General features: G+C 37.0%; 1 protein-coding gene across 1 annotated transcript in view; it reads right to left on the bottom strand.

Annotated features, from left to right (window-relative positions):
* The window catches only part of Entpd1 (ectonucleoside triphosphate diphosphohydrolase 1), a 112,618-nt gene extending 95,359 nt beyond the window's left edge, over positions 1-17,259 (bottom strand). Inside the window, exon 1 of the mRNA XM_026394800.2 lies at positions 17,141-17,259. Coding sequence (XP_026250585.1) covers positions 17,141-17,156 — 16 coding nt within the window. The 5' untranslated portion in view covers positions 17,157-17,259. The remainder of the gene's footprint in view (positions 1-17,140) is intronic.
* Between the last annotated feature and the right edge of the window lie 7,092 nt (positions 17,260-24,351).

The raw sequence follows: 24,351 nt of genomic DNA, 5'->3' as shown, positions 1-24,351 counted from the left end.
AAAGACTTAAGAATTAGACCAAAAAATTTACAACTGCTAGATGAAAACATAGTGTCAATACTCCATCATAGGTATTGGCACCAACTTCCTTAACCAGATCCCCAAAGCACAAGAAATGAACCAAGAGTCAATAAGTAGGATTCCATCAAACTAAAAATCTTCTACATAGAAAAGGAAATGATTAAGAGTATGAAAAGCAGTCTACAGAATGGGAGAAAATCTTGGCCAGCTACCTCTCCAATAGGGAATTAATATGCAGAATATACAAAGAACTCAAAAAACTTAATACCAAAAAATACCCAAAAACAAATAGCCCAATCAATAAATGGACCAAAGAACTAAACAGAAACTTCTCAAAAGAAAAAAAATGGCCAAAAAACATACGAAAAAATATTCAACATCTCTAGCAATAAGGAAAATGCAAATCAAAACTACACTAAGATTTCATCTGATCAAGAATATGAACAAGTGCAGTGTCTCAAGCCTGTAATCTCAGCGTCTCAGGAGGCTAAGGCAAGGGGATCACAAGTTCAAAGTCAGCCTCATCAACTTAGTGAGACCCTGTCTCAAAATAAAAATATAAAAAGGACTAGGGACGTGGTTCAGAGGTTAAGCATCCCTGGGTTCAATCCTCAGTACAAAGAAGAAAAAAGAACAACAATAAATGACAGTAAGGTTGTGGGGGAAATGTACACTTGTGCACTGTTGGTGGGACTGCAGACTAGTACAACCACTCCAGAAATCAGTATGGAGATTCCTCAAAAAATTAGGAATGGAATCACCACATGATTCAGCTATCCCACTCCTTAGTCTTTTCCCAAAAGATATAAAATAAACATACTATAGTGATAGAGCCGCCTCAATGTTTATAGCAGCACAATTTACAATAGATAAATTATGGAATCAACCCAGATGCCCATTAATAGATGAATGGATTAAAAATTATGATACACACATGTGCACACGTGCACACGCACATGTGTGTACGTGCGCGCACGCAAGCACACACACACGCGCACACACACACACACACACACACACTGGAGTTCTACTCACCCATAAAAAGGAATGAAATCATGGCGTTTGACAGTAAATGGATAGAAATGGAGAATATCATACTAAGTGAACTAAGCCAAACACAGAAACTCAAAGGTGGAATGTTTTCTCTCATATGTGGAAGCTACAGTAAAATAAAAGAAAGGTGGAGGAAAGGATAGGATAATAAAATAACTAATAAAATATAAATTAATAGATGAGTGTTAAGCTTTAGATGTGAGGTGTCCCCCAAAAGCTCATAAATGAAACAATGAAAAAAGGTTGGAGGAGAAATGATTAGGTTGTGAGAGCCTTAAACCAATCTGTGAATTAATTCCTGATGGGATTAACTGAGTGGTGACTAGAGGCAAGTGGGGTATGGCTGGAGGAGGTGGGGCATTGGGGATGTGGCTTTGGGGTATATATGTGTATCTGGAGAGTGGAGTCTCTGCTTCTTGATCACTATGTGAGCTGCTTCCCTCCGCCACACTCCTCTGCCATGATGCCTTGGAGGAATGGAGCCTGCTGTCTGTGGATTGAGAACTCTGAAAACATGAGCCCCCAAATAAACTTTTCCTTCTCTACAATTGTTCTGGTTGGGTCTTTCAGTCACAGCACTGAAAAAGCTGACTAAAACAATGAGCAAAAGGAAGTCAAGTAGAGGAAGGAGAATGAGAGAGGGGAGGAATGACAGGAGAGAAAATTGGAGGGGAATGCATATCATAAACTGAAATCAGTTTCCATGCATGACTTCGTCAGAATGAACCCATCTATTATGTATAAGTATAAAGCTCTAATAAAGAAATAAAAATGTTTTTTTAGAAATTTAAGCTGTAATAATCAAAATAAGAAATTTTAACAAAAAGTTTTAAAGATAAAACTGAGGAAATATTGTAGACAGTAGAATCAAATGTCAAAGTGTACAGTAATAAAAAAATATATAAATTACTAACATACGAGATACAACATCTGATGAATGGGCTTCCAGAAAGAGAAAGCAGAGAAAACCGTGGGAACGAAATTATTGAAGAAATCATATGAGAAAATTTTCCAGAACTGAAAGATTTGAGTCTCTGGATGGGAGCCCACACAAGGGATGAAATAAATGAATCACAATATAAACACACACCAAAACATAATACCATAAAGTTTTAGTACATAAGGACAAAGGAAAAGATCAAAAATTCTTCCTGACCAAAAAGAGAGAGAGAGAGAGAGAGAGAGAGAGAGAGAGAGAGAGAGAGAGAGAGAGAGAGAGAGAGAGAAATTGAGGTGAAAGTAACAACTCATATTAAAAATACTTAGGAATAAGAGGCATCAAAATTCTAATTTCTAAAAGACACAAAGGCCTCATCTTCCCCCCTTGTACCTTTTATCAGGAACTTACTGAAGGATGTGCTCCACTCAAATGAGGTTGTGAACCAAGAAAGGGGAAGAGACATAGTACAATTTGAGAATTAACACAGGAGAGAGGTCAAGAGACGCCCAGGATGATAGGAGGGCAAACCACAGAGACCAGAACAGGGCTAAAGATTCAAAAGGCAAAAAAGGAAGAGACAAGAAAAGATGATGAAAGTAAAGGAGAGAAACAGAAACATCTGTTAGATTGTTGACTGTGGAAATTAAATTGAAATTGGATTCAATCAGGTTTGAAAGAAGAATGACAGGAACATAGAAAATTAAGATGAAGAAATGAACACTTAAAATGCCAGTAAAATTAAAGGCTGAATAGGAAAGGAAGTCTAAAGCGCAACTAACAAAGAAAAACTACAAAGTTTTTCTTTGTTAATTGCGCTTTAGACTTCCTTTATTATTTTGGGTTAAATAATAATTCAACAGTGAATTATTATTTAACCCAAATTTGTGATATCACTATATAGAGAAGATTTGTGGAAAGAACAAGGGGGAATAAAAAGGAAAAAATGATTCAGCTGCCACAACAGGGAAACACTAGATATCTGAATTAGCAGTATAAACACAAATACCAGAAGGAATTCTCAAAAGAGTAAAAGCAGCTACCCTGGACAGCAGAACTTGGGAATAGAGAGAGAAGGTAACAGGGTGGGACAAGTGACTGCACTTCCTTGTTATGACTTATTAAACTTCACTTCCAATTATATTACATGTATTGCTTGATAGAAATTAATAGTGCTTTTCAAAAAAACTCACCTCTCCATAAAAAATTAAAAATCCAGGAGCCACCAAACCAAGTAATCATCAAGGTCTGCTCTAGCTGGAACTTTTCTTTGATTTCCTCCTGTCCTCTAGTGGAGCCATTATTCTGTGCTGGGAAACTTAGATGTATGCCAGTCTTACTGTGCTAATATTTTAAGAGTTTAACAGTGCTCAGTTTTTCAAACACATGCTCCCTTTTTAATCCAAACTAATTCTCTCATTTTGGTTTCATTCTTGCTTCATCCACCTGCTTTTCTTAATTCAAATTCAGATGTATTTCTTTTTTATTTAAATTTTTTTATTTATATATGACAGCAGAATGCATTACAATTCTTATTACACATATAGAACACATTTTTCATATCTCTGGTTGTATGTAAAGTATGTTGACACCAATTCGTGTCTTCATACAGGAACTTTGGATAATAATGATCATCAGGTTCCACCATCATTAATAACCCCATGCCCTCTCCTTCCCCTCCAATCCCTCTGCCCTATCTAGAATTCGTCTATTCCTTCCATGCTTCCGCTTCTATCCCACTATGAATCAGCCTCAATAAATTAAAAAAAAAATCGGCATTTGGTTTTTTGGGGATTGGCTAACTTCACTTAGCATTATCTTCTCTAACTCCTTCCATTTTACTGAGTAATAAAAGAGAATAAAATCATGGCATTTGCAGGTAAATGGATGGCACTGGAGAAGATAATGCTAAGTAAAGTTATCCAATCCCACAAAAATAAATGCCAAATGTTTTCTCTGATATAAGGAGGCTGACTCATAGTGGGGTAGGGAGAGGGAACATGGGAGGAATAGATGAATTCTAGATAGGGCAGAGGGGTGGGAAGGAAAAGGGAGGAGGCAGGGGATTAGCAAGGATGGTGGAATGTGATAGATATCATTATCCAAAGTACATGTATTAAGACACAAATTGGTGTCAACATACTTTACATACAATCAGAGATATGAAAAATTGTGCTCTATATGTGTAATAAGAATTGTCATGCATTCTGTTGTCATTTATTAAAAAAAATAATAATAAATAAATAAATAAATAAATATTTATAGCCATACTACCATTTAGAAAAGTTAACCCATTTGCACTCTGGCCAACAGTTTAGATACATTAATTTTCCCATGTATTTGACAACACAATTAAAAATATTTTTGCCTTTTGATATGTGGAAAATAGTACATCATTATTTAAATTTGCTTGTTTGTTTGCCAATGGGGTTGAACATTTTCTCATATTTTTTTAGCTACTGACACTTCCTCACCTACAAACCCCTGCTGAGCTCTAACAAGGATTAAGTCTACTGCTGCCCACCTAAGAGCAGGTAGTTTGCTTGCTGGAATATAGAGTCTGGGTTTTAATCTATTTTATCCAACAGATAACAGAGATAACGTACCATAACACAGCTTCCTTTGATCTTCTGGTTTGAAATGGGTTTCTTTTCTCTTTGTATTAGTGTTCTGCCTGACTATTGTTGGTTTCCTTTTCCTTGTCAGTCATTAGAAATATCTTAGAGTAATATAGATACAATATATGATTATGGGTTTGGAAACAGGTATGAGGTAGAAATATATAAAGGATCCCAGACAGATTTAGCTTTTCATATGCCTCTGCAACACTGTCATATGAAAATCCAGCAACTGGATGGAGAAAGGCCTATTTATACCACTAAGCAGTTAGGAAGCATCTGAGTAATTAATTGCTCTATTTTGATGTAGCAATTTATTATTATTATTAGTAGTAGTAGTAGTAGTAATATTGATTCAGGATGTAATATGAAGGGGTTTTTTCACGGTTGCAATGAATATCTGTGTAGGTTATACATTTCACAACCCCAATGGGTGCTACATACATCCAAGACCATTCAAATACCCCTGGATTGCAACATGGACAATATATTAGTTGCATGTAGCAACCCTGGTTGGATACTTGGGAGTCATGAAAAGTACTCCCAGAATTTATCTTAGATATAAATTGAGATTTTTTTATATTATGTCCTTGACATTAAGAAGAATTTTACATAACAGGTTGAATCATAAGAACTTGAGAATACTTGACAGTTTTGACCCACAAAACCACTGGTTTCAAATGGTTCAATCCAATAAATATACTTAGGGTAAAGTACTATAGTTAAAAATTGGGCTGTAGCTGTAGCTCAGTGGCAGACAGCTTGCCTAGCATGCGTGAGGCACTGGGTTCTATCCTCAGCATCACATAAACAAATAAAATAAAGGCATTCTGACCATCTACAACTATAAAATATATTAAAAAAATAATTGGCCAAATTGCCAATTTCTCAGTTATAGAAGAGACATTAGTACAACCTGCTCTAATGTGTAAGCCTTTATGTGTATTGGCCAACCTGATTGAAGGGGTTGGAGTGAATCAAAGTAAATCAGGACTGGGGTAACATGGGGATGGAGGTGTTTATTAATCACTGGAAGCCACTGAAAGACAGTCTTCCTATAAAGAAGCATAATAGTGAAGCAAGATTTTGGAAAGAAAATATGTAACCAGTCCAGTAAGATTAAAAAGGAGTCAGGGAAACTCAGAAAATTTGCAGATATATGAAAGAATGTCCAGTGGGTAGTAGCTCTTGACTAAGATGGGAACATTTGTAATCCTAAAGAAGAAATGTATCTAAGAAGCATCATCTTCTCTCATGAAAAAGGGTATCTGTAATTGTATACAGAATTCATGCTCACAAATGAACTGGAGGTCTATCTGGCTTTTCTTTCACAGAAAATGTTTATAATCTGGGTGGTCTGTCAGCATCAAGGAGTTACACACCTCTCCATAAATATTTGCATTTCTATAGGATTTCACATGTAGTTGATGGTAGAGGCATAAACAGGATATACAGGACAGAAACAGGGCATTTCTAGCTGAAATTAACATTTGTTATTGTCTGCCAAGAGTCCATTTCCCCTTCTTCTGGCACCAGAGCTCTTGATTTCCTTTAAGAAACCATGCCTCTCTTCCTCTCAACCACATTGTTCTTTAGATATCACAGATTCTTCCTTAAGATGGAGGAGGGGAATGGAAAATCGATGAGGGGAGAGCAATAGGAACAACTCCAGGGAAAATTTTTCTCTCAACACTGCAACAAAAATATCTTACCAAGGTCACTATTAACCTCCACTGTGATAAATGCCATAATCAATTCTCAGTTTCACCTTATTTGACCCATTAGCAGCATCAGACCCAGTTCACCACTTCCTCCTCTTAAAACACTTTTCTGGCTCCTGGGACTACATATTCTTCTATTTTATCCCCTTCTCCAGTCCCAACACACATAACTCCCCCCCCCACCCCCTCACATACACATGCAGGAAGCCATCTGTGAAATGCATGAGGATCTTCTCTTGGCATGGAAGCCAGGGAGAGATAGGCTAGGCATTGGGAAATTTCTGTGGTTCTCCCACAGCAATAGATTACCCAATGCACATGATGTTTCCTTTTACTGTGCTAGGAAGGTTCCTCATAGTAGCTCTGGAAATGGGCGTAACCCTCTAGGAACTGAACAGCCCATCTTCAACCTTTTTTGGAGAACATTCTTTAGAAAGCCTTTGATATCTCCTGATATAAATAAAGCAGGCATGGGACACCACTTTGCCAGAAGCTCAATCCATCTGATCAGCTTGCCTGTCCTGCCCTGGCTTTTGAAACTACTCTCTGGGCTCTGGGGTTTTCTTTGCTGTTTTCTTTCTCTTAGCTTTTATTTCTAAGCCAGCCCATTCCACTAAGGGGAACCCCTTTTCTATTGCCTGTGCGGGTTGAGGGTGACATACACACAAATCTTCTTGGATGGTTTTTCTTTGAAGTTAGAATGTCCCAAAGCTCACTCCTTGAAACTTCTGTCTATACTTTCTGTCTATAGTCATTCCCTTGGTGACAAACTTTGTCTAGTCTGGTTGCATTTAAATCAAGTATCACTGAGTTTAAACATAACCTGATAACTCAAATTTATATCTTCAGTTCAGTGTTCTCCCCTGCATTCCAGACTTGTGCATGTACATCCATTGGCTCTATTTGACATCTCCATGTCATATAGGCATCTCAGATTTAACATGTTCAAAATTGTTCAAAACTCACATTTGTTCTTCTATAGAACTTAGCTGAAGTCAACTCCATCCTTCCAGTTTCTTGGAGGGTCCAAAACCTTGGAGTCAAGTTCCTTCCTCTTTGTTTCCCATTCAAGCTCACTTAGGAAATTTGATTGGCTGTATCTTCAACAGACACAAAATCCAAATGCTTCTCACCACTTCCACTGCTACCACTTTGAACTAGACACCTCATTTCTCAATCAATATTATTACAGTAGTATTTTTACTAGTCTCTTTCTGTTTCCCATGTCCCCTACTTTCTACACAGCTGCTAGAGCCATCCTATTAAAACATAAATTTGATAAAGTCACTTCTCTGCTCAACATCTATAGTAGTTTTCCATTTCATTATAAATAAAAATTGAAGGCTATCTATCTACTGGCCCACAAGATGCCACACAATCTGTTTAGGCCAAACCTACCTCTCAGCTCTTGCCTCCTTATTCTTTCTACTCCAACCACTCTGGATTCCTTATTTGTTCATTAAACACCTTATTTCTCTTTAGGATTTTGTGCCTACTGGTCATTTTGCCTTAAATATTCTTCCTATAAATAGCCACATGATTTTACCTCTTTGTCTTTCCTCTACATTTCTTTCCTTGATTTGTTTATTTATTTAGGAGAAACTAACCCTTATGTTTAACATATTATACATTTTACCTTTTTGTTTACTGTCTGTCTATACCTAGAATATATGCTCCACAAAGTCAAGGGGTTTTGTTTGTTTTCTACCATATCCTCAATGCCTAGAACAGTGTTTTGCACATACTCTGTTCGATAAATATATGTTGAATGAATAAATATTAGGGTCATCTCCCTTCCCCTCGCTCTTGCCCTTAAAACATGATCAAATCCACTCTTCTTTAATCTAATTAATTTCCCTCCAACACCTCACTCTTTATGCTAAGTTTTTTGTTCCTACTTAATTCCTCTTTTGTCATTTTTGATATAGCTAAGTATTTCACTAAATCTGTTCTCACCAAGGAGCTCCAAATTCCAAAACCAAATCACCATACTTCTTCCACTATAAAATATACTATTAGAGTTTTTCTTATTTTTTTGCTAAACGGAGAAAAGAGGAAAAAGGTAGGAAACACAAAACACATCCTAATTCCCAAAAACATTAAACTGAGGGAAAGAGATAAAGGGCAGGAAAGGGTGTACAACACCTATTCTCAATCTCCTTTTTGCCTTTTCTGCAGCTTTGGTATTTCTTGAAACATAGGTCTCAGGCACACTTTTCCCTTGGCTACCAGATGCAGAGTTTCCTTCACGTTTTTTTTTAACCTTCCTAAATATTCTTTCTAATCTCTCTCTTAAGCTCCTTCTCTTCCTACTCCTTTATTAATGCTGGTTTTCCTAGATGCCATTTTTCATTCTCTTTTGGTTTTATTCTCTACAGTTTCCAGAGTGACTTATCCATGCCTGTACTCTCAACCACTGACTCCATGCTCCAATTCAAACTCCCATTATCTCTTGATTTTGGTCAGAGTCCTCCAAGCTCCAGAACCAAATTTCAACAAATGGTGTGAATAAATGCAATATTCATATGCAAGGGAAAAAAAGATAGGCCTCAACCTCACATCATATATAAAGATTAACTCAATATGAATCCAAATCCTAAATGTGTGGATAAAACTTTATGAATAAAACTTAGGCATAAATGACTTCATGACTTTGGATTAGGCAATGGTTTCTTACCTAAGACACTAAAAATATAAGCTGCCAAGGGAGTGGGGAGAATGGGACATCATTAAAATGTTAAAAATGTAAGATTTTTGCTCTGAAAAAAACTTTTGTACATCAAGAAAATTAAAAATGAATTTTTATTAATATATTTTTTTAAATATATTATTTTTAAAAATAATATATTTGAAAAAAAGGAATATATGGAAAATCATTACAATTCAATAATCAAACTGATTAAAATGGATAAAGGATCTGTTATGGTTTGGATTGAGGTGTTTCCCCAATAGCTCACCTGTGAGGCAATGCAAGAAGGTTCAGAGGAACAATGATTGGGTTATAGCCTTAACCTAATCAGTGAATTAATCCCTGATGGGATTAACTGAGTGGTAACTGAAGGCAAGTCAAGTATGGCTGGAGGATGTGGTTCATTGGGAGCGTGGCTATTGGGTATTTATTTTGTATCTGCAGAGTGCAGAGATTTTCTGTTCCCTGATCACTATGTAAGCTGCTTCATTTTTCCATACTCTTCCACCTTACCAGTTATTAGATAAGTTAAGAAAAAAAAGAGAGAGAGAGAGCATGTGTTCGAGTGTCAGTCACGGTGATTATATCCCAGAGGCTGAAGCAGGAGGATCTCAAGTCCAAGATCAGCCTCAGCAAATTAGCAAGGCCTTAAGCAGCTTAGTGAGACCCTGTCTCAAAATAAAAAAATATAAAGAAAGGCCTGGGGTTGTAGCTCAGTGGTAAAGCACCCCTGGGTTCAATCCCCAGTACCAAAACAAAACAAAACAGAAAGAAAAAGGAAAAAAAAAGAAAGTAAATCTATTTAAAAAAACTTTTATGGTTATTTCTAAGTGTACCAAAATAAAACAATAAAAAGAAGAGATTAAACAAAAAAATCAATCTTTTCTACAGCTTAAATTAGTACATATGAATGCTAAATTATTAATCTCTATTCGCTCACCCTTTTTCACTGGAAACTCTCTAGTCTTCCCTTCTCTGCCTTTTCAGTGCAATACCTAAAAAATTATTTTGATGATGAAACTCTTCAAATGTATTTTTGTGCACATGTCTCAGCAATACTATTCTGATTTAATGGCTCAGAGATTCTGGTTCCCATCTTCTAGGTCCTGCTAATCAGACTCAACTCCTGGTTCTGGCCTCCTAGGGCTTGTCATGGTTATTTAGAAGGGAAAGATTTAGTAATTTTCACACACATCTATTCTATACTACCTTAAATTATGTAGTCACTCCAGGATCAGATTCCTAAGATGTCATTTGAGACTGTTATCTCACCTTCCCTTATATTTCCTGAGACACTATTGAATTACTTCTCTGTATTTACTTTACCTTCCTGACATATTCTCAAGCCTCTATTGCCCACCCTTCTCTTTTAATGAGCCACAATAAAAAAATGTTCACATCTTTTTTCTCCTAGAACCAAAATTCTCATAGGTATCTATAAAGCATCTAAAAATGAATGCATATGTACTATAATTTCACATAGGACAAAATAATAGTTGGGAATGGATTATAACATAATTGAGAAGATTGAATTGATTGATATATATCCAATTTTAGATCTTAAAAACTTATCTACTTACAAATATTCATAGAAGTTTTATAAGAATTTACCACATGCTTAGATACAAAGAAACCTCAGAAATTACAAATATAAATCCTCATAGTTACAAAATACAGTAAAAAATAAATAATAACAGTTTAAAAAAATAAAAATCATTTAGAACTTAAAATGTTATTATGGCTTAGAGACAACAGAATACAATACCGAACTACTTAGAAAACTATTCAACTGCATTTAAAAATGTGTTGCACCTATTCGTAATTGTTATTCTCCTTTTAAAAACACTAAGAACATGCTTATAAAAACTACTGCAAATATGGCAGAAAAAGTTGAATATTTTATGTGATGAAGCATTCATATGAATTGATTTAAGAACATAAAATCCAAATAAGTAATAAACAGGCAAAGGATGCAAAAAGAATATAAAAGATGAAGCCTATTATGTAAAAACTATCAAATGCAGAGTAACCCAAGAAATACAAGCTAAAATATAAGAGTGGATAAGACTGATTTTTTTTTTTTTAAATATCACCAAAGCTGTAAGGGATGCAGCAAAACAGAAACTGCCTGTGGGAGCTTGAAGGGTCCATCTACCCCTTAGGAATGTAAGTTGGCAAGCCTGACCAAGAACAATAGAATATATTTATAAGTTTTAAACCAACAATTCTACTAACAGGATTCTATCCTCAGAGTGCACCCTTACATAAGGAAAAAGTTCCTGCCCAAAGACATTTATTAGAAATGGAAAAAACCTGAATGGTTCAATAACAGGAGAATTGTTAAACAAACTGCAACTATAAAAATTATACTAACAAAGACTGTGCTATAAAATGGAAAATACTGCAGATTCACTACTACTCTAAAAGCCAAGCTTTAAAAGTGTATATATAGCCTAATGATCATGGTGCCATCTCATAATTTTTCAAGGTCCTATTCAAGTAAATGTTACACAAGAGAAACAGCCCAGGCATAGTAAAAAGATACTTCAAAGAAATATACCAAAATATCATGAGGCATTGTTTTTCTTCTCTTCTCTATTCTATATTATCATGTTTTCTTTAATGGGCATGTGTTTTATTACTTACATTCTTGTGGACACAAAGGAATTGTTCACATCCTTCCTATGAATCAAAATGAAATACCTGTAGACTTTTAAATGAAATTATTACTTGAATATGGACTACAAAAAATTGCTTAAATCCTTTCACAATTCTTTATTCTTTCTTGTATCATATTTCAAATGCACTGCTCATGGATTTTGTTTTGAAATGTCATTAACATTTATTAGTTAGTAGATTTTAAGAACTATGTTTTATTGTCTCCTTTCAACAAGCATTTGTCTATATCAAAAATCTTTTACTTGAATGAAATTAAATTTTAGAAAAGAAAATACCTCTTTTTGGAGAGCATGTCCTCCCATTGTTCCCAGTTCTCTAAAGTCACTCTGATATTCAAGCACAGAAACCGCAATTTATATGCCTATAAGACAACTTCTCCCCTGGTTTCTTTTCTTCTCACAATTCCCTCAATTGTGCAAACCTGAAGAACATTCCAGCAATCCTCTCTGCACTAACTTTCCTACCTTAGCACCTACAATTATTCCCACCTTGATTCTGTAGGAGCAGAATATGCCCCAAGCACACTACTCCCAATTTCAGAACCCCAAGACCCCAGCTCCTTAGGACTGCAACACCAGAACAGGGTTCCAGAGGCAGCCACATATTCTGCTCCAGTATTTCTCAAGTGGGAGGCAGAGAAAAAGAGAAGCTTAGGGAATCTTAAGACCATGGGGAGAAGGTGGAAATATTTAGGAAATCCAACAAGTTATTTTGGTTCAATAATAGTTTGCATACTGAAGATTCAGACTTGCTTCTAGGATATGGCAAAAATGGGAGACTTGATTTCTTGTCCCAGTGCATATATTAGCTGAGGGAACACATGAGCTAGGCTTCCCATTAGCTGAGTTAACCAATCAACTATGCAATCTTCCAATTGCATAGTTGATTGGTTAACTCAAAGACGTAGCTCCAAGGGCTGGGGATGTGGCACAAGCGATGGTGCGCTCGCCTGGCATGCGTGCGGCCCAGGTTCGATCCTCAGCACCACATACAAACAAAGATGTTGTGTCCGCCGAAAACTAAAAAATAAATATTAAAATTCTCTCTCTCTCTCTCTCATATATATATATATATATATATATATATATATATATATATATATATATATATATATATATATGTTACTCCGATAGGGGATGAGGGTCAGGGAGGGCTTGATCAGTTACTGCCAAAATAAACCCTAAGACTAAGGTATACAATGACCCAATAACATTGCTAGTCACCTTCAGAGGTTAGCACTATCATCACCTGGGAGTTTGCTAGAAATGCAGAATCTCTGGTCCTAACCCAAATTCTTCTGGATCAGGTTTTACATTTTAAGATCTCCAGTGATTATACATGCATGTTAAAGTTTGAGAAACACACAGTTACAATCACCAAGACAAAGCTAGTGCCTCCACTCTTCTGCACTTCCATCAAACCATCAAAATGTTTGATGATTCTTCACTATAGGGCCTGCCCTTGATTTTGGTCTCCCTCCAAAATGTTTCAAAGAATAAATTTTATGTGATTTTCCCCAGCCCTCACCTTCAGTCTACATAAGCCAAGTCCAACACATCTAAACAGCACGTGGGATTAAACACTACTGTCTTTGCATGCAAGTACTAGTTATAGAGGGTGGATAAGCAAACAAAAAGACAACACAAGGGAGAAAACACTGAAAATGTGGTTTGGCCAAGTAAAAGCAATGCCAATCATGATCACTTGTAAAAAACTGTTTCAGATGTCCCTCATTAACATGCAAGAAAATCATGATTAAGGAAATCATTTAATGTGCAGCCAATTGCTTTGTAAAGGTGTATTTGATTACATGACTAATAATCCCAAATTCATGGTCAACGCTACACATCTGGACTTCTGCCTTCAAATCTCCAGAACAGACGTTTGCTCACAACTTGGAAAGGAGATTTTACTCTTCCTTCTAGGTTGCAGTTTTGGTAAGAGAATTCTTTAAGCATTCTGGGAGTGGGGCAGCCTATTGAGGGCACCAGATTCTACTCATTGTTCTAGGTCCAAATGAAGTGTCCCACTCTTGAGAGGTTTTTCTGGAATTCTGTTTCTCATGGTGCAATCTTTAGGCTTCAATTATGACTTTTAGAGAGGTGAAACAGGAACCCAGGCTTTGCAGACTAACCACTTGGATCAAAATTCACACTCTACCTACTACTAGCTGTGTAACCTTGGCCAAGTGACCTGCTTCCACAATCATAAGATGCAGAAACCAATACCATAGAATTGCTGTGGACAAAACATATAATATTATACTGTTGGGCACATAATAAATAATCAGTGTTAGTTTATTATTGGCACTTCACAGAGTCTGGCTTTGATTAGAGTTGGATGTATATATATATCTCCCTTCCCTATTAAATCATGATCAAATTGTTTATACACCAAGCAGCTGGCATAGGGACTTACAAATGGTAAACACACAATCATATTTGTAGATTGGTTTGAAGTTATTCCAGGAAAAGGAAAGGGAGGATACTGGAAACAAACTTATTTACCCAGAGCCAATTTCTGTAGTATTTGTTTTTCTTTCATTACCAGAGTACATTGTCTCAGACAGCAAGGTTGTTATAAAGTGGGGTTGGGGAGCCACTATTTATGGAACTAGATGTTCTATTCAGATTTAGCAGAGGTGTGCTATGAGGCAACTGAAATCCCCAGCTTAGCCTCTGGCTGAGTGGGGAGTAAGAGTTTAAGTTCAGCCAGAGCTTCACTGGCCAACTGGGTGCCCTGGCATGGGGTATATTCACAAATAATATCATCTACCTAAAAGGGTCACATTTTGTTTTTCAGAATATTCACCTACAGGGATGTCTAGGAGTAGAAGAGTTGTATGCACCAGCAGGGAAGAAGCCCTATTACAAACTCAAAGGTCCCCTTTTAAACTGGCCTCCTAACTCAAAAGTGAATATTAGCTAAAATAATAATGTAGTTTATTAGATCCTTATTGAGTGCCCATTAAAGAGCTCAAATGACAATGACAATGACAATGGTGGTGTGCACCACCCTCTGAAAAAACACTTCACATTTTTTTCTGAGATAGATATCAATTTCAAAAATCTTTCCTGAGGGCTGGTAAATGTGGCCACCAAGCTGACAAAACAAGAATGTCAAAGGTCAGCTGTGGACCTCATAGAGAAGTCTGGGGAATTGCCACTCCAACCACTGGCCATTGGATGTTGTGTACCAATAGGACACATGTAGACAATTCAGCATCTGTCCACTTTCTAGATGGATTCTGATACAAGGCCCTTCAGGACAGCTACAGGGGCACCCTCAATAGCTGCCTCCAGTCTTTGTCATAACAGACCTCTCTCCCACAATCCTGCCCACAATGACAACAATTTTGCCATGAGTTTGGAGACTGAAAAATAACTCACTAGACACTATGTATCCAAAGATGAATAATAAAATTATACACTGGGGAGGAGGGAATGTGATACAGAGGGCAAAAACAAAAAATAAGTATAATTAGGGGCTGCCTTAGAATAAAGAGTGAGGTATTATAGAAACAGTCAAACTGGGTAGTAATCTAGGCTCAAAGAGTTGGAGAAGGCTTAAAGGAGAGAGTAATGCTTGAGACTTGAAGGAGTAATGGCAACGGCTAATATTTATTGAGCATGTACTATATACATCAGGCCAATTCTAAAAACCTTGCATGGCCTCATTCAATCCTTACAACAACCCTATGGAGGCAGATATTATTATTCTCCTCATTTTACAGATGAGTAAACTGAGGTTCACAGTAAATGGTAGAGCAAGGATTAAAACACAGGCTCCAAAATAAGAGGAAAAAGAGGTTCAGATAGGCGATCAAAGAAGAAAAAAGTACCTTGCAACAGTCTGAGAAGGAGGAAAGGGGCAGTTTCCTTGAGGAACTGAAAGTGGCTCAATGAGGACTAGCTGGGGGTGGAGATGACTGGGAGTTCAGAGATGACTGGGCTCACTCTGCAGGTTGGAAGAGAAACCAGAAGCGGGGGATTTCTGGTCTGGTATGGACTTTTGACAGTTAGCTTCATGATTCATGTCACCTAACTCCTTGCAGCCTTAGTTTCTCCCTTTTTAAAAAGGCCATAGTAACAGATACTTGCTTCTCTACAATAAGAATGACAATAAACACCAAATGAGAAAAAGTATGTGAATTTGATTGCAAAGTACAACTTCCTTCACAGACTTGACATTTCATCAGTATCATTTCCCCAATAGCTCTAGGGATTTTCAAAACCAGAATCTGCAGTGTCATGCACCAGAGAGTGCCTTCCCAGCAGAACAGTATGGGACAGTGGACAAGCCCTCAGGCCCTGCCTGTCTGCCTGAGTCCACATTCGTCACTTTATAACTATGTTATCCCAAAACAAGTTAACCTTTCAGTACCTCAACTTTGTAATCTGGAAAATGGGGATGACAATGATAGCACTTACCTTATATGGTTGATGTGAAGAACAAGCATACATAATAAGCTTAGAATAGTTTTCAGCACTGCATAAAGATTTATTAAATTTTAACAGCTATCATAATCATTAAGAAGTCCACCGACTACTCATCCTATTCCTCTGTGTTCTTTGTGATAAAAGCATGTGAGGATATTAGAAGTTAAAGATGATGAAGCAGATTTGCGACCCTACATTCCCTCATTGTTGCAGAAATTCTTCCTGACTCCCAAGAGCTGGCAAGCAGCTGGCTCTCCGTCCTGGCAGAAAATGCCCAAAAGAGGAAAAAGACAGAGACTGCACACCATTCGTGAAACCAGGCTGCTCTTGTAGTTTTCAGACAACTTCTAAATGTCATCAGTCAGATGAGACCTGCTACTTTAAGACAGAACTCTTACCATGCCCTCTGCCCCTCCCCGCCCCTAACCACCGACAGGCACACTCTCCCACACATCTCAAGACACTTTCAACCTTTTGCAAGACATTCTCTGGAGTCCTGTTGTGACAGCCTCTTGCTACATTTACTTGCCTAACTTCCAACAGAGAAGGCTTTGCTAGTTTCACAACAGGAAAATACACAGGAAATTTGAGAACAAAACAAATCTACACACAAAGCCCAGCATCTTCAAGCAAACACAGAGAGGACTGAGGCTAGATGATTCCTGACTGCAGATGAAGCAGCTGTCTCTTAACCGGCAAGAGTGCTGAAAAATGTCGTTTGCCTCTAAAACACTAGATCTGCATACAAATTGATAATTAATATTCATGAGCTCTTCCAGCTTGCTCAAGAGCTACCCTTGACGACATCCAGGAGCTCTGCTTCCTAAAAAGTTTCCGAAAGTTCTTTCTTTGCCTCCTCTCAAAAGGAAGAAGGTGGGAAAGTTCATATGGGGCTTTTTACTTCTTGCTCTTTCAAGTATTTGCTTTGGTAGGGGATTTTTTTTTTCCCCTAAGGATTCAGATCAAATCAGTTTGAGTCTTACCCTTTATATCTTCCATAAGTAGCAGCTTCTGTTTTCTTCCTCTTTCCTCGTTTTGGTTTTTTTGTGTTTTTGTGTTTTGTTTTTCCAGCCTCTGCTTGCTGTGGTCCGTCTCAGTGAGAGAGGTACTCAAGGATCAGAGATATAACAGACCCTTGGGCTCGTGGGAGGGGCTAAGTTAGCCAGCCCCGTTTCGGAAGGAACCTCAACCTCAAACTATGTCTTTTTCATAGATGAGAAAGGACAGATTGGCTGAGGAGTCCAGCAGCTCATTTACCTAAAGTTACTCGAAGGCTTCCCTGGGTTGTAACTTTTTCAATTCTTGAAGCAACGTGTCTCTATCCCTCTCTCCTTTCTTTCTTCCTTCTTTCTCTCCTTCCATGTCTCTCTCTCCCTCTCTGTTACAAAAATCTATTTTTCTCCCTTGAAAAGTCATATTGGCTTTGTAATGTTGTGAACAACCAATAAAAAAAAAAAAAAGAAAAGTCATATTGGTTGCAAACAAAAAAGCGACTTATGTATTGCAATTATGAAGCCAGATAACAAGAAACTTGTTACCTTAATACCAACTGGAAAACCTGTGAGAGGCAAGAACAGTCCTTCCTGCTCCATAAAGCTGATCATGTCTGGTCTCATGATGAACAATCCTTTTCGAGGATCACTACAGCAGAAGAGCAACGAGTCACCCAAGCAATTGCTGCCACAGCAGAAGCTGTGTTATTGGCTGGAAAGCCAGATGGGACTGCAGAGGAAGCTGCTTACTGGGAACGTCTGTGTAGCTATGATTTGATGAAAGTCACTCACCTTTTCCCAGCTTTGACTTCTGACCTCCAAAGACCTATGAATAAGCATGGATTGCTACACCCCAACTTGCCAAATGACCCAAAAGCAAATAAAAGACTGACCAAATTATTTTTAAACTGTGTATTCGAAGTTAATTTAAAATCAAGAGAAGAGCTAACCTTCTGAGAGTATAGTAAGTCCTCAAGCACCAAGGCTACTTGGCAGCTTCTCCCTCCAGGAGGCTGTTGCAACCTTACTTAGCATTTGAGGTTTGTAAGAGACCTCAGATATTTAGCCTAACCCAAGGTTAGAGAGCATTATTTAGTCTTCATTATTTGCCACCATGCTTCCCAGCACAGTATAGTTTCTCCCCCAGGGTAAGCATTCAGTGAATATTTGATGAATGGTTGAATTCGTGAAGGAACAGCAATGAGAAGGATTGTAAATATGGTTTCCTGATTCCTTGGTCATGCTTTTTATACATTGCTTTTTTAGCACAAGAATTTGTGTCTAAAGCTAACTATACCATGACTTTTTATTTATTTATTTTTTTGCATATAAACCATTAAGTTTCTAACCACTAAGAATTGCCTTTGAGTCTATACAGAATATAAATTATCCATTGAACTTTTGGTCATTCTTTAAGGGCAAAGATTTTTTTCTTTTTTCTTTTTTTTAAATATAACATCTCTGTTACCTTGCACAGTACCTGGCACATCATATGTGCTCAGTAAATTTTGAATGCTTAATAAATATGAGGCTTTCTTGACCTCACTAAATGGACATAGTTGTAGGATTTTGCATTTACAATAACTAATTATACTAAATAAAAAATCTAATGAATACCTTCTCCAGAGCCAGTTTAGACTATATCTAATGATAAATATAGGCTTGATAGTTGTTCTATGGTGGCAAAATTGTTTTTATGCGGACTGCCCGCCCAGGCATGCTTGCTAGCCAAATTCTGGGAGAAGTAAAGATTTTGCCCACCCACTTTCTAGCATGTGTTTGATTTCTTGCAGCATCTCATTATTTCTAACAGGAGGGCATTTGGTTAGATGAAGTGGCGCAGACAGGCACTCCGGCCACCACATTTTTTTGATTTCTTAATTAAATCAAAAGTCTAACTAAGTGTCTGGCCCCAGGCCTATTATCCCAGCTAGGGAGGCTGAGATAGAAGGATTGTGAGTTGCAGGCCAGCCTGGAAAACATGACATCCTGAGAACCCACTTCAAAAGTAAATAAATAGATAAGCCTAGTGTTGAAACTCATGAAAGGATGTAGATAAAAATGTTTTCATGTTATCACAAATGCCAAAGTAACTGATAACTACTGTACAAAATGACATGCTTTGCCAATTCCCCAAATTCATCCATTCAGCTTTTATGACGTGAATAAACAAATGTTCTTCATAATATTTGACACATATTAAAATGTTATGTTCTGTTGATATTTTTTAAACTGCTTGATCAGTTTCAAGGTTAAAAGAATTTAAAGGTAGGTTTTAAATCTCAGAACTTCTAGAATCTTGGGAGAAATGTTATATGTAATATGACAATTAACCAATCTAATTTCAGGAATTCATAATTATTTCCCACCAGCAATAGACCCAACCTCTATCTTCTTATACTTCCTATATACCATTTGGTTTAGGTATATGAATACTCAACAAAACAAATTTGCCAACATACTTCGAAAAATTGTATCCAATTTTGACACTATAAGGACACTGTGTTTTGATAGTATGTCAACACTAAATACACATTATTCCAAAGAGAAGCACTGATTAAATTAATTCAATTTAATCTCTACTTCTTCATCATCCCTAACCTATTCCCTCACTCTGTCTGTCTGCTGACAGTATTTAGAGATGATAAGGACTGCTGTAGGGGATAGGAAATAGGGATGAGGTGGATGTAACTGCTCTTGAGGGTATTTAGAATGCACATTGGTTCAGAAAATGCCTGTCCTTTCCTTGGACAGTAAAAAGAGAAGCACTCTGTCTTATGGTAGAGCCATAGTTCTCAGCCTGGCTGTCCATTATAATCACTGGAAGAACTTACCCCAAAAATGCAAATGTCCATTCCCATCCCCTGAGACTGGTATTACATTCAATTGGAGGTAGTAGCTCACCCACAGCTTTTCTTTTCTTTTTCTTTTTTTTAAGGGCCAAGATAGTTTTGTTTTGTTTTTTTAAATAGAGGTAGCTCCATTGAGGATGACCAGACAGTTGGCTTTTATTTTTATTATTATTTTTTTTTAAAGAGAGAGAGAGAGAAAATTTTAATATTTTTTTTTTTCAGTTTTCGGAGGACACAACATCTTTGTTGGTATGTGGTGCTGAGGATCGAACCCGGGCCACACGCATGCCAGGCGAGCGCACTACCGCTTGAGCCACATCCCCAGTCCGCCAAGATAGTTTTAATGTAGTGCCAGGGCTTTAGAGTTAGGGAGATTTGGATTCAAGTCATTACTATGATTTTACACAAGCTAGTAAGTCCTTCTGAACCTCAAATTCTTTAGCTGTAGAGATTTTTTAAAATTCACCTCGCAGAGCCACTGCGTGTGGGGAGATAATAAATATGTAAGAACTCCCAACAGAAGCCCTGACACACAGCTGGCACACAGCAAGTGTGAGCTCCCTTGCTCTTCACTTATGTACTAGATCTAGACCTATATTCAGAGTAAAGAAAACTCCATACTTTGTTTTTGTGTCTCTTGCTTTTCCCTCCTTCTGTTACAAAGAAAGTACTTTTACCTGTGAAAGTATAATCAATTTATAAAAGCTCCAAATATTTTTAAAATATTTTGAAAAACTATTAAGTAGACACAGTAAACATATCAACAGTGACCAGAGATTCATGAGGGTAGGAGAGGATTAAATAGATAATTTTTCTTTTTTCTTTCTTTCTTTCCTTTTTTTTTTTTTTTTTGTTGTTGTTAATACTGCAGATTGAACCCATGGCCTCACACATAACAAGATTTTTTTTAAAGTAACAAAACTATTTGGTATAATACTGTAATGATGGATACATGATTATATATTCATTTGTTAAAACCCACAGAACTTCACAGCATAATGAATGACCCTTAATGTATACAAAGTTTAAAAAAAATTAATCAAGAGGGAAAGAGATTCCAAAATGAAATGTACATTGTGACAAAAGAATCTAATTGTGTTACACATGTATGAAACAACCTCACTCAAGTGTTAGGGAAAGGCACTGACTTAAGTCACTCTGGAGGTGAGTACAGTCTGTAAGATGAAAGACTAATAAAAGCACATTGCTCAACTTGGTAAAGTTATTTATCAAGGTTCATGATTCTGAAACCACTATACATGTATACTGTTGTCAATTAATGGAAGACAAACAGTAGGAGTCAGGTTTCTTACTGTTGGAATAGAAGGTTACAGACAAGTAAGGGGAAGTGGCTAGAATGATCCAAATAATCCATGTGGTAATGAATTAGAGTTAAAAAAATCGGAATGAATTCATATTCAGCTTAATATAGATACATATGGATAAGCATACATATGAGTACATAAAAAGTTTACAGTACAAATATATTTCTTTGATCTGTCAGCTCAAAGTATCTAAAAGCAAAGATACCTCGGTAGTAATAAAGATATCCCAAATCTTCCTTTCTAAAAATCATTCTCCAACAAAAGAAAATAGCTGGTTCTAGAACTGGACCAATAAATGTACAAGAAGAACCTGGGGTTATCTTGTAGTTCCAGGAAGTGATTAAAAAAACAACTTACAAAGATGTGTTAGGGCTGTGGCTCAGCAACAGAGCGCTCATTTAGCATGTGCGAGGCCCTGAGTTCAATCCTCAACACCACATAAAAATAAATAAAATAAAGGTATTGTGTTCAACTACTTCTAAAAAATAAATATTTAAAAAGCAAAATAAAACAAACAACAACAATTTAAAAAGATGGTATATGTCAAAGTGATACAGAAACCAACTGTAAAACCTTCCAATAGCCAAAAATGGAACAATTTGAGCAACAAAATAAAGTAGTATTCAATCATAACCCAGAGTATAAAAAAAATCTATGAATCTATACAGATATAGACTACTAATTTATTAAATAGGCTAATTATTAAATAAATAAATATATGGAAGATAATAAATTCTTGTACAGAAGAATTCCAAATAATTTGTGTAGATACTCTACCCTCTAGGAGATGAAGCACAACTCCCCACTCCTTAAGTGCAGCCTGCATATCCTAACTTCCTTCCTAAGAAGTACAATATAGAAAGGGAATAAGAAAGAGTGACTTTATAGTGGAAAAATACTACCTCAACAAGGTGACCAAGATCAACATCAGCGTGATAAATCACATTGATAATGCATACCTGTGGTATAATGTAATAAAAATGAGACTTTACCTCTGAGGTCTTTCTCCAAAAAAATACATCATACTTGGTTTAATCATGAGAAAGATAGGTTCAGAGCCAGCCTCAGCAACTTAGCAAGGCTCTAAACTTAGCAAGACCCTGTTGCAAAATAAACTATAAAAAGGGCTGGAGATGTGGATCCATGGCTAAGAGCCTCTCGGTTCAATATCTGTTGAGGAGGGGAGGGGAGAGAGAGAGATCAGATAAATCTCAATTGAGGGACATTCTATAAAATATTCTGACTGATATTTCTCAACATTATCCAGGTCATCAAAAATAAAGTCTGAGAAATTTCCACAACCAAAAGGAGCCTCAGCATATTATGAGGATTAAATGTAATGTGATATGTTGGAAAAGAAAAGGACATGAGGTTAAAAGTAAGGAAATCTCAAGAAAGTATGGACTGTAGTTAATAAAGATGTATCAATATTGGTCTATTGATTTTACCAAATATATTAATTTAAGATATTAACAATAGGAGGAATGGGAATAAAGTATTTGAGAACTTTCTATACAACTGTCACAATGATAAGTAACAAACAAAGGTGAGCATGAGAACATGAGGTTAAGGGGATAATTCTATAAACTAGATCCACTGTGTTGACCCCATATGCTTTTTTATAAAAGGCAATATACCTGCAGCCGCCTGGCTTAAATCAATTGGATATGTTACATTCCTCGGCAAACAATCTATTATCTGCAGGAGAAATGCAGGTCCAAAAGCCTGATAAGAAGAATAAAACTTATCCTGAAGTAGGGGACTTTCGTGACCCTTACACTGACTAATTTTCAGAACTCTGGGAGATAAGGATAACTCCCCCAGCCATTAAATGTTCCAGTTAGAACTGGTCAGTGTAGCCAAAGTAACCCAGAGTTGCCTTGGATCTTTACCATATGCAGTGGGGATGTGAAAGTCTGAAGCAATCCTGCTATCAGTCAAAAGTCAAGAGGTGGACCTGGGAAGGACTCTGGAAACTTCCCTGGGATCCCCCATAAAACTGGAGGACAGGAGGGGTACACTGTCTCCTCTCTGAGACGATCCTCTCTTTCCCTTGGAAAAAAGCCATGCCTGCGACTTCAGAGTGATATGTCTGCAATCTTTCTGGTAGTGATATGAGGACTGTCTTGGCTGCCATGGCAGTCCCTTGCACTGGAACAACAATGTTTCTATAAACTGGAAATTATTCTAAAATGAAATGTTTATTTTTAAAAATACATTAAATTTAACTTTGTATAGATGTTTAAATGTGGCTGTTGTATTGAAACCCTTTGTTGAAATACATCTTCGTTAAACTGCTAAATGGACATATTTCTTGTTTAAACAGAATTCACTGTAACCATATTCAGCAAAGCAAAGTTAACTTGGGCTGTGTGCCAACACACCCAAATAGCCTTGTTATACTCTGTATGATAATAGCATTCAAATCTTTTCACCATGACATGCAATATTCCCACTGGTCAAGAAAAAAAGAAAAAAAACAAGTCTCTGAGTTGATTCTCTACTGACTCAAAAAGTTTCCAAATGAGTAGCACTATGGAGAAGTCAGAAATTGTGGGGCCAGGGGAGGGCAGGAAGGACTACAGACTGTTGGTTCCAACACTTGAAAAAAAAATAACAAAAGGAAGGAAAAGGCCTAGGCTTCTATAGACAGGGCCACCCTTATAAGGGAACATTGCCAGAGATTTTAAAGTAGTTCTGAGAAGGAGAAAAACCCACTAAGCAAAGTTTGCCACACTAGCTGACCCTAATTGTCTCTGGGATTGTCCTTTTAGAGTAATCAAGATTCTGAAGGGCATAGAGAGCTGTCTGCTATTTCTGAACAGTGCTGGTCCTAGGAAATAGTGGAAATTTTTGAAGAATACATGGTCCCTGGAGTCTTATGCCAATGACCTTAACAGCATGGTTCACACACCCAGATTTTGAAGACAATAGCAGCCCACAATCCCAGGCCAGTCTGTAGCAGGAAACTTGTATGTTACAGTTAATGTCTCCACCTTTTCAGCAAAGGTGACAAACCATAGAG

Source organism: Urocitellus parryii, chromosome 5 (assembly GCF_045843805.1).
Source record: "Urocitellus parryii isolate mUroPar1 chromosome 5, mUroPar1.hap1, whole genome shotgun sequence".
Lineage (NCBI taxonomy): Eukaryota > Metazoa > Chordata > Mammalia > Rodentia > Sciuridae > Urocitellus > Urocitellus parryii.
This window is presented reverse-complemented; position numbering and strand designations above follow the sequence as displayed.